General features: G+C 36.1%; 1 protein-coding gene across 5 annotated transcripts in view; it reads left to right on the top strand.

Moving 5' to 3' along the window:
- Positions 1 to 12,202, top strand: part of LOC111146810 (vacuolar protein sorting 13 homolog B) — a 755,552-nt gene that overhangs the window by 51,061 nt on the left and 692,289 nt on the right. For all 5 annotated transcript variants that reach the window (XM_022502501.1, XM_022502502.1, XM_022502500.1 and 2 more), the window contains one exon: positions 2,845 to 2,965. In XM_022502501.1, the coding sequence (XP_022358209.1) occupies positions 2,845 to 2,965 (121 nt within the window). The remainder of the gene's footprint in view (positions 1 to 2,844; positions 2,966 to 12,202) is intronic.

Genomic DNA, 12,202 nt, shown 5'->3' with positions numbered 1-12,202 from the left:
AATTAAGAGGCGCAGTACACTGTCAGTTATCCTTTGTATTGAAACCTTTTTTTTCTTTCTTAGGAGAGGGGGAGAGTGGGGTAGAATCTTAAGCAGGCTCCACCCCCCAGTGTGGGGCCTGACTCGGGGTTCCATCTCACAACCCTGAGATCATGACCTGAGCCGATATCAAGAGTCAGACTTAGCCGACTGAACCACCAATGTGCTCCTATATTTTTACCTTTGATCTTTCCTCATATGTATCTTTTTTTTTTAAAGACTTTATTTATTTATTTGACAGACAGAGATCATAAGTAGTCAGAGAGGCAGGCAGAGAGAGAGAGGAGGAAGCAGGCTCCCTGCCGAGCAGAGAGCCCGACGTGGGGCTCGATCCCAGGACCCTGAGATCACCACCCGAGCCGAAAGCAGAGGCTCCAACCCACTGAGCCACCCAGGCGCCCCTCTTTTTTTATTTTTAAAGATTTTATTTATTTATTTGTCAGAGAGAGAACGCAAGCAGGGGGATTGGCAGGCAGAGCAAGCAGAGGGAGAAACAGTCTCCCGGATGAGCAAGGAGCCTGATATGGGACTTGAGCCCAGCACCCTGGGATCATGACCTGAGCCAAAAGCAGCTGTTTAACTGATTGAGCCATCCAGGTGTCTGTCTTCATATGTATCTTTTCTTTTGGCAGAATGTACTCTTTATCCCCAAAACAGGAATAAGAAGATGCTAGATGCTTTTACTTTATTACTGCCCCATCTATTTCCTCCCTGTATTGCTTATCTTCTTGAAAGAACAATCTATGTTTATTGTTTCCACTTTAATTTCTTTTTTACTCTTTGAACTATTTATTTATTGCTCCCACTCCTGTCTCTCTACTAGAGCTACTAAATCTCCTTTCTTATGTGTTACTGGCATCCTAATTACCAAATCTTGAAACATGACAACTAGAATGAAAACTGAGAACATCTTTTATAGTTCTTAATGTTAACCCATTTTTATTGTGCTGGTTCATGCCTGCAGCTTCAGTTCTTTCATCTTAAGCATTGCATACTTTGACTTTATTGGAGTAATCATTATTCCTTGTACATGCTACATACATATATGCTGTTTTGCTTTTGCTTACAGTTTCCCTCCATCTTAACCACCAATCTTAACCTAAACATTCCTATACTCACTTTTAGGAGCCTGACCTCACTAGTTTTTTCTATTCCTAACTTAAACAAGAAGTACTCTGTAGAACTGGTTATATATGTTTTCAATAGGTTCTGAAATCTTTGAGGACCGGTATGAAATCTGATTTGTCTTTGTATGTCCAACAAATTAGCACATATGAGTGTTATACAAACTTGTTGAATCAAGGCAGTGAACATAATAGGATGCAAAGGAGTCTAAGGATGATTAAGATTAATCATTGAGGTGATTAAGAAAACAGCTTGGAGGGCGCCTGAGTGGCTCAGTGGGTTAAGCCTCTGCCTTCGGCTCAGGTCATGATCTCAGGGTCCTGGGATCGACGCCCACATCGGGCTCTGTGCTTGGTGGGGAGCCTGCTTCCTCCTCCTCTCCCTCTGCCTGCCTCTCTGCCTACTTGTGATCTCTCTCTGTCAAATAAAGAAATAAAATCTTTAAAAAAAAAAAAGAAAAGAAAAAAGAAAACAGCTTGAATTCTTAATTTAACACACAAAATACTGAGGGCCTTAACATATAAGCAAAAAAATGAGGAAGAGTTGAGATCCTTTTTATTTTTTATTATTATTATTATTATTTTAATATTATTTGGTGGGCAGCAAAACAAGGTTTATTGAGCAATAGAAAAGTGATAGTACAAAGCCCCCAAGGAGGCAACCTAAGAGGGTTGCCACCTGAGTTTCTAAATCCAAGGGTTTTCATAGGCTTGCTGGAGGGCTGTTTTAATCTGATTAACCCTCCCTGCATCTGTCATCCAATCAGATTTTTGTCATCTGTCTCTGTCATTTGGGACAGGGTGGAGGGCTTCTTCCAGAGTGGTGTAAAATCCTTTTCAGGGTGGGGGCCCGTTTTCCTGCCTGCCTGCCTTTCAGCTGTCTGTCATTCCCCCATCTGAAGAGGTAACCCTAACTGCTGTTAGGGAAGAAGGGCAATGACAGATTGAAGCTACTTCCTGCTGGGGGTTGCGGGGGGGGGGGGGCATTGGATGGGGTGGCAGTCAGGGTTCCTTTCATCCTGATCTGTCAAGGGGTTTCCTGTAGATGTCTGGTTTTGACCTCCATGTGAGGCTCCATCTGAACCACCAATTGTAGTTTGAGGACCTTTATTTGTTAGTTGACCTTAATGATGGTGGAGATCCCTGACGAGCCCCCAGGAATGTTACAGGATTTTTTCTCCATCAGTGCCTGCGGTTCTTGGTCACGCTGCTTCAAAGAATGAAGAGATAGATCAGACAGAGTGGTGGGCAGTGAAGCAAGTTTTATTGAGGGATAGTAAAGTGATAGTACAAAGTTCCCAAGGAGGGAGGGGCCCTGAGAGGGTTGCTCCCTTTCCATTTATTTTGTATTCAGATGGAGAGTGTTTAAAAATTTCTATTAGTCTTCTTTTGTGAAAGCCATATATAAGAATTTTTTTTTATGCCGCCAAGTGGTTTGTTTAGATACCAACTCAAGAAAGGAAGAATTTGTGGTTTAAACTACTTGTTATTTTTAAATGCCATTTGAGAGTTAAAATTATAAGAATTGTTCAGTTATATAGAATTTTTTTAGAGCTAAAAAATAAGTCTTAGCTAATCAAATTTAGTAACCATAAATTGTATATATTCAACTGAAAAACCTTTCCTAATTCTTAAATGGTGGTTGATACTTTACTTTTCTATTTAAAAAAAAAAAAAATAGGATGACCATGAAAGCTGTGGTTCTAATTCTACCAACCGTAGTGCTACTGAGAACACGAAATCATCAGTAAAACCTCGAAGAATTCAGCAGGCTGCTCCCACAGATCCTGATTTACCACCAGGTAATTTCTAATGAGCTTGGTAAAACCAAAATTTCATTTGTTATTAATCGTTGTTGTAATCTGTATACATACTTTCAGTAATTAGTGTCATAGAATACTTGGACTATATGTGTATGTGCATTTCCTTCATGACATAAGAACAGATTGAGTCCAGAGCCCTCAAAAATGTCTTTCATTCAAATTTTGATGCTCTTTTGCTACAGGTTTGTTTCTTAAGTTTCTTTCTTACATCCTGTCCAAGCAAAGACATGCCTCTGTTTTCTCAGTCACTCACTCTCACTTTTCCGCCTTACCTAACAGGAGGACTAGTATCCCCTTTGTTCCCCTTGCTTCTTGATAAGTAGAAAAGGCACTAGATTGTTCTGAGTTTCAGGAAACTATAGAAGTCACCAACAGGATCATAGAATTTTGTAACCATCTCTTTCATTTCCTGAAAATTTTATTTACCTGGAATAGTAGTGGCTTACAAAGAACAGTTCCTTAGTGACTATTTAATGAGGAAGAATAACATGATCATGACATGTCAGCTCTGTGGTCAGAGTGCATTAATGCCTTTTACTGTTAGGAGTTTTTTTTTTTTTTTTTTAAGATTTTGTTTATTTATTTGAGAGAGAGCGAGAGAGAGAGAGCGCGAGTGAGTGAGCATGAGTAGGGGTGAAGAGCAGAGGGTGAAGCAGACTCCCTGGTGAGGTACATGGTTAGCTGACTGAGCTACCAAGATGTCCCTACAGAGAAAGTTTTTATTACCATTCTCATTACAATATTTATTCTGCTTCTGATAGGAATTATAAGGGATAAAGTGGCTATGCCTTTGGTTTCAAGGTGTTTTTGTCCTGCATTTTTTAAGGGCCTTGCTCCTCAGAGTGTGTCCCAAGGACCAGTAGCAGCAGAACCTGATAGCTTGTTATAAATGCAGACTCTTGGGGCTTCTGGGTGGCTCAGTTGTTAGGAGTTATTTTATCACTCACCTCTCTTTTGATTTTATTTATCAGTCATTTCTTTTCCTCAGAGGTGTAGTTGACATTGGTACTTATTTGTTTTCTGCACCATAAGTTTGTAGGCTTTCTGTTGGTTTTAATATGGTTAATTTTTAAAAGTCTTCTGGTACCATCTACTAAGAGGCTGGAGTTAGATAAATCATTTCATAGCCATCCTCCCGCAGGTATGTTTCAAGTTACATTTGAATTGAACATCTTAAACTAGCGTTGTAGTGATGTTATTGCTGATGCTTTATGTTCTTCTGAACCCAACAAGTCTTGGTAATCCCTCTGGCTTTAAATAGATTGATTGCTATAGCTGGAGAAGGTGCCAGAAGAAATTTTACTTCTGAATGTTTCTAATTCTCCTTAGAGTGGTGTGATTGTTCCAGAACTTTCTAAATTTTTTCTCACTACTTAACTCCTTAGGAAAAAATCCTTGGTGAATTTAAGTATAAGTTAAACTGTAACTTGTTCTTATTTATTAAATGGGCAACTCCTTTACCTCTCCAAATTTCTGACTACATATCCTTTCAAAACTTCCTATACTAGCTAATTGTACTGAATTCTCTCCATTAGTATCTTGGCAAAGAATAATTGGTTTTAAGTTTAACTGTTGAGTCTTTTAACATTTCTTTCTCTTTTGAGAAATAAGATAAATTTAATGCTTTTGTTGGTTGTTGATTTCACAGATAAAAATCTATTGGCTAACCCACATGTACTCAAAACGGGTCCCAGACTTTTAAAAGATTCTTTAGAGCCTTTAGTAGCATTTACACTGATAATCAGATTTGGGAAAATTGGTCTGTTTTTGGGGAGCATAAAGTATAAAACTATAAAAACATAAATGTAACTGAAAAAATCCTATTTTTAGAGGCATGAAACAGAACTGTATTCTTAACTACTTGAGGTAGCATTTGGATTAACATGTGCTTTCCTGCCTTGCCTAACAGGAGGACTAGTATCCTCTTTTATGCCGACATAAATCACAGTGAAGGAGTTGATTTAGGAAGTAACTGAACTTGTTGGGCAATTACTGGGAAGCAGAGCAGTTAAAGTTAATCTTGCCAAAGGGGGGAAAAAAGGATAATTTGAGAATCCAGCTGGATAATGGTAAATCATTTTATTTAAAGGTTGACTCATACGGTTATTTGAGGACTCCTTTCTGGCAACCTTATCCTGCCTGGGAACTATATTAAGGTCCTCCTATGGTAGAGATGAATTTCTGGTCTCAAAATTTTCTAGGGCAAAGATAAAGCTGTGTTTACAATTTTGAAGTTTGAGCATTTACATAGATCCAGAGATGCTTTTTGAGAACAGTTTTGGTTTTGCCAATAGTCATTTGTTCTACACCCTTGAAGGATGGGTGGCTCTTGAATATGAAAAGAATATAAGTCAATATCTGATATCCTCTTTCCAGTCTCTTTTCTTGATATCTGGAACAGTCTTTTATTAAATTATGGTTCCTGACCAATTAGTGCATTGGAAGAGCAATTTAGTGGGTCATAGTAAGCATTTAAAATATATGGCAAAGAATATTTCCTGAGATTAAGAGTCTCTTATGAAACTGAGGCTTTCTGGGGGTGGGGAGGGAAAGGATAGGGTGGCTGGGTTATGGACATTGGGGAGGGTATGTGCTATGGTGAGTGCTGTGAATTGTGTAAGACTGATGACTCACCTGTACCCCTGAAGCAAATAATATATGTTAATAAAAAAATAAAATATATGGCAAAGACTAGAAAACCTCCTAGCATAAAGGCATATAGTAAAGTTATTAGTAAAGAAACCTGTGGTTATGTGTGCACTTGTGCTGGGTTACAATGTAATATTTCTTACTGGGAGAGAGGGTTCAAAATAGTTGGAATGTGATTTGAAGTATATGTGTTCTCTTTCAGTCAGTGATCTATAGGCTAGGACCTTTGATTATTGCTAATAGTTTTGAATTGTGGTTTTAGCATATTCTGTAAAATATGCTGATGATTCCTACTTAGAAAGTTTAAGGATGTTTTATTTATTTATTCATGCTTTCCTTTGTATTCTCTGCATTTTATCTCTGTAAAGTGAGACTACTTCTAAGTTAGACAGCTAGATTATTCAGTTCTTTGCTCTCGAAGCCTACAGGCTTTGGCTGTTATTGAAGGTCATTTTATCTAAAATGACTTTAAAGGATATTGTTTTTTAATTTATTCAGGATCTTTTAACTGTTTTTTTTTTCTTTTTAAATAACTACTCACTTAAAAAAATTTCTATTTGTCTGTTAAGAAATTCAGAGATAAACTTTGTCTTCCATTGCATAGCTTCTTTTTCTTGGTTTTGTCATATAATTATCTTTTTCCTTTTCTTTTTGCCTTTTTACCCGGAATATATGTATACATATATACATACACACACAGTTTAATAGAAATATTAAGGAAATAGATAAACTTTAAAAACCATGTTGCCTACTGGGTCTGAGGTTATGATTTAGTCATCTTTGATCACCATCTAGTAAAGAGGACAGCAAGACCTGTTTTGTGAAAGGCTTATTATTAAATATTTTAGGATTTGCAAGCTGTATATTTTCTGTTGCAGCTATTCCATTCTTCAGATTTCACATGAAATCAACCATAAATGATAAACTAATGTATTGGGCCTGTGTTCCAATAATATTTATTTATAAAAATGGATGGCGAAAACCTCATTTTGCCAGCCAATAGGCATTTATATCTTTGCTACACTGCACAGAAACTAAGCTGTGCAAAATCACAGTGTTTTCTTCAGACTTCAGTGTTCGGAGTCATAGTCATTGAGCTATGAAAAAAGCTACTTGAAGATTTTCTGGCTTAGCAGTCTATCTTTTTTGGTACATGGACCCTTTGAAAATCTGTTGAAAGTGTGGTAGACCCACATATGCACATTTGAAACTGTACATACCTTCAGGTATTTACATTCTTGCTGAAGTCCATCTCTAGGCTCTAGCCCACATTTTGTGGATAAGAAAATGGGAACTCAGATATTTTGGTATATATGAGGAGAGATAGTAGTATTAAGTTAGTAGTCATTCAGTGAAAATTTTTTTCTGCGGAAAATATTGAATATGAAATGGAATATTATAGTTTGTGTGTGATGTGTATGTATATTTGAGTGCTTGCCATTTAGACTGTTAGGGCTTGGTTTTCTGAAAAATCTCTTGAAAGGGAGTTTAATAATAATTGGAGAGTAAATGACATAATCGAGGAATATTTGTAATATATCATCTCTTCAGGAACCTGAGCCAAGAATGGCAATGTCTTGTTACAGAAGATAGCATAGTCATTTCCTTTCTGTCTGCGTGTGGGGGACTACAAGATTTTAAAGCTATCTGATCACTCTTCCTTTCTGGAACAATTAAGAGTAGAGAATATCTTATGGCAAATGAAAGAGAAATGCATTTCACATCTTCTATTTTTTATGCTTTTATTGTTTTAATACCTTCCATTAACATGGAAGCTTTTTTCCCCCTCTAATAACAGTGATACATTGTGTAGGTTGTATTAACCCACTGGCTAAGTTCCTAGCAGTTAGCATTAACCTAACAAGTGCTGTTTTGTTTACATACCAGTACAAAGACTCTTCTACCACAAGCCTAGGCTTTTTTTTTTTTTTTTTTAAACAGGCTCTATGTTCAGCATGGAGCCCAACACAGGGCTCAAACTCATGACCCTGAGATGAAGACTTGAACTGATATCAAGAGTCAGACACTTTACTCACTGAGCCACCCAGGTGCCCCATGCTTATTTTTTGGGAGACTCTGCTGTGCCCTAGGCCAGACTTAGAATTCTGTTGCTTTCAGCCTTTCCAAGAAGACAGTCTGGAAAAGACCTTTTTACCTCTTTTTTTTTTTTTTTTTAAGATTTTATTTATTTATTTGACAGACAGAGATCACAAGTAGGCAGAGAGGCAGGCAGAGAGAGAGAAGAGGAAGCAGGCTCCCTGCGGAGCAGAGAGCCCGATGTGGGGCTCGATCCCAGGACCCTGGGATCATTACCTGAGCCGAAGGCAGAGACTTTAACCCACTGAGCACCCAGGTGCCCCAAGACCTTTTTACCTCTTAATTCTCCCATGCTGTAAGTGATATTCTGCGCAAATTTCACTGAAGAAAACTGTTTGCATGGACATTATGTATGGCATAGAAGTCCTTATCTCACTAATAATTCTATAGTCTGGAAGGGGAAGCACAAGATACTCATGGATAGTCAGTCATTTCTGATATCCAGGTGTTCTTTAGTATAATGATATATTGATCCTTTTGAAAGGAGGTTATGCTTAAAACTATTCTGTCAATAACCTTATTTTGTTTATTACAGAAAAGGTGATAATTGGAGAGCTTTTATATTTCATTCAAATTAGATTGAATTTCAAAATATTGCTTAGTGCAGGCTTTTCAATTTCCTAAATCTTTCTGTGTGAATGGGGGCATGCTAGAATGGCTCGCTGAAGACTGTACTTGTAGTTAAAGAATGAACTGCTTAATCTAGGAGTTTGTAAACTCCTAACCACATTGCAAACCAAAGCTGAGGGGAGCTGTAAGGAAGCTCAAGTAATAGTTTTTGAATACTAAAAGGAAGGAGTGTTTATGTCCAGGTACATGCGGCTTCCAAAACACAAAGGTATCACAGGCAGTCAGAAAAGATTGAAAATGAAAAGATGGGAAATAGCATAACAGATAAATACTATCAAAAAAAAATCTGTCTTCACAGCATAAAAACCAGGCAAAATGAACCTTAAGGCAAAAGCTTTAATGGATATATGTAATAGATACTAAATTATAACAGGTACAGTTTTCCCCAAAATAGTATGATGACTTTGTATGGATCTAACAACTTGGCTATGAAATGTGATCAAGAAAACAAAATCCCCAAACTAGGTATTTGAATATCAAAATCACTAAGATTATTTTAGTGTATACATGTAAAACTCTCCACCCAGCAGATAAGACAGTGTACATTCTTTTAATGCATACCTTACACATCTACAGACATTGTAAAAGACTTGATCAAAAAGAAAGTCTTGACAAATTTCAAAGAATCACGATCATGAAGACCATCCTCTCTGGACTGAGCACAATTACAGTAGACTGTAATTACTGATAAGTGTGAATTTATCTCTACCATTTTATTGTTATATCTTTGTATGCTCTGATTGTTGTTCTTCAGTTTCCCCTCTCATGCTTACTCTTTATGTTCAGAGTCCAAAAATAGTTGTTCCATACATTCTTTCCAGGCTTTTAGGCTACATTCAGTGGGGCAGACAGGTGGAATATGCTTACTTCATCTCACCCAGAACTGGAACCTGTTAACATTTTGACATACAAGCTTTTAGAGACTCTCTGTGTGTGCTTGCATGTGTGCATGAGTACATACACATGCACACATTTTTCTTTTGTAACTTGCATTTTTTAATGTTAGGATCTTCTTTCTGGGATGTTAATGTTTTTACATTATTATTTCAATGATTGGCATTTATTACATAGTGTAACTCTTCCATAGTTTATTACCAGTCCCTTTTTGTTTGATATTTTAGGTTAACTTTTATTGTCAGTTTTGTAAAATGCTTTAACAAACATTTTTGCACACACCTCTGTTTATCTCCTTAGGAGAAATTCCCATCAATTTATAGAATCCAAATTTGTGAATAATTTTAAGGTTTTGGCATGTGTAGCCAAATTACGCTGTGAAAAGTTTAACAGTATTTTCTTTCAAGCACTTTTTTGGTCTAATTCAATCTTTTGTTTTTAAACATTTTTTTGAAACTTTTATGTATGGAAAATGCTATCATACATTTTATTGTTAATTGCGATTACCATTTTTAAAGTTTTTATTTAAATTCCAGTTAGTTAACATACAGTGTACTATTAGTTTCAGGTGTGCAATTCAGTGATTCAACATTTCCGTACATTACCCAGTGCTTATCACAACAAGTGTGCTTCTTAATTCCCTTCACTTTTTTAACCCATCCACCCACCTCCCCTCTGGTAACCGTATCTGTTCTCTGTAGTCAAGAGACTTGGTTTGCCTCTTTCTCTCTTTTTTCTCCTATGACAGTCTTTTTTTTAATTTTTTCTGTCACCATTTTATTTTCTTTTCATCACTTCATTATATAGGAAAGCTTAATTTTTACTGTTTGTTAGCTGATGAGTATTCAGTTGTGTTTTTTGAATATTCTGTATAACATATAGTCATCTTTGTGTAATGGTAATTTTGCATCCTTCCCTGTTAGTACTTAAACTCCTTTTTTACTCTTATTTAGTTGTTCAGAACTTCTGTGACCATCAAAATAATAATACTAATAGTATTGTGCACTCACTGTAGTTTTTCTTAGCTCCCACAGTAACTGCCCTAAGTTATCTTCTAGTTACCAAACATGATGGATGCTTTTTAAATTCATGTTTTACTGAATCTCCCTACTGCACTGACAGTAAAGAATCCTTGTTCTTAACCTTCTAAAAAAATTTACTTTGAAATAGTTTCAACCTTTCAAAAAAGATAAGAGCGTTACAAAGAACTTCACTTTTCCCTATTTGAGCTTAAGTTGCCTATATGATGTTGCATAACCCTCAAATTTATACCAAAACTACACCAAAATGCTTTTAGGTATGGTTAACCAAGTCATGGTTATCAAAATCGTGGAATTTGATTTTGAGCAGCTTGGCTTCCCAGTGACATTAGGATAAATAAATTGTAGATGTTGTCTCTTTGTAACCAAAATTGATACACATCATTTCATTTAAGAATATGAAGGGAATAAATAAGTAATTGTCTTTGCCCTCTAGGATTTCATAGTTTAACAGATAAAATAATTCTATGTAAACATGCACAAATGGCAGTAGTAACATAAGCCCAAGGAAAGTGGTAGAGACAGTCTTCTGAATGTTGTGTAGGTTGGGGGACATTGGAGAAGAGCCTGTAGTGGAGAAAGATATTTATACTGGGCCCGTAACAAGGGAGAATGGACAAAGTGTACTCTAAACCGAAGGAAGAGTATGAGCACAATCCATGAAAGTTCATAGTGTTTTATCTGACCCTGTGGGCATAGATGTATATGCCTTGAGGAATGGGATTTATGGGTGGGAGAGAGTTGGATAATGATAGGAATTTCTGGAAAGTTTGATTAGAAATAGGTGGCTGTTTTAGAGCCATCCAGTATGACCTCCAGTATGACCTGGGGTTCTTACCCAGAGTGCATTTTCAGATGCTTTTCAGCATGCTTAGGGAATAGACCTGGATTACTGTTATGTCATCTAAATACTTAGTGATGAGAGCTAGTAGATCTGCTGTTTGACACTCCTCTATAGCTTACTTAAAACTAAGTTGTTATGGAGGATTGGAGGGATAGTGTATCATTTTTTCCATTCCATTAGTTACTGTTACTTTAGTATTGCATTTTAAATAAGGAAGTGTAATCTATGGGAGTAGTGCTTTTTAGATATTTTATTCTCTAATATATTATTCCTTGGTGAATTGGCTTCTTTATCTCAACTTGTATGCTAGTTTTATAATGAGAAACTGTGGGAAAATATTAAAAAATAGATTAAAAAAATCCATTACTAGTGTTCTGTTGGTTAAAATACATTAACAGTATTATGTTTCTATTACTTTGCGTTTAATATTTTCTCCAGTTCTATCTTTGAGAGTTATTTTTTCTTTTGACGGTAATAAAAAGTCATGAACTGTTAAGAGGTTTTTATGAATTCCTTATGGATGCCACTTTTTTCAGAAATGGGAAAACCAATATAAGTCATGCTTCTTGACTTCTTAGAAACAGGATGTTTATTTTTATTTTTAACATGTGTTGAGTGGTAATAGCATAGGGGAATATACATTCCAAGATTGAAACTTTTGATTTTTAAAATTTCTTTTGGAAGCTTAATTTGTTAAGCATTATTTTAGTGTTTACTCTCATGAAAGAATATTTATTACTTTAAATTTATTGATATTTTGTTAATTTTATAGCATATGATAATTGGTACTCTAAAAGCTGCTAAAAGTTTACATCTAGATAAGAGAAAAAATTGAACTTTGTTGTTTTACATTTTTTTCCTATGTGTATCCTTTAGGAATGAATGAAGGAGTTGGTTTTTGCAAAGGTGCTATGGTTGAATGGATTTAAATAGGCTTCCTCTCAGCAGGCTTTACTGTAGTTGTTAACAATGTCAGTTGCTGACAGAAGTTGGTTCTGTTTTGCCCAGTCAGGTTCTGAATATAAGCAGGATAGTTCATGAAATAGCTAAAATTTTAGTTAC

This window comes from Enhydra lutris, unplaced genomic scaffold, assembly GCF_002288905.1.
Source record: "Enhydra lutris kenyoni isolate GAN:26980312 unplaced genomic scaffold, ASM228890v2 scaffoldscaffold14, whole genome shotgun sequence".
Lineage (NCBI taxonomy): Eukaryota > Metazoa > Chordata > Mammalia > Carnivora > Mustelidae > Enhydra > Enhydra lutris.
This window is presented reverse-complemented; position numbering and strand designations above follow the sequence as displayed.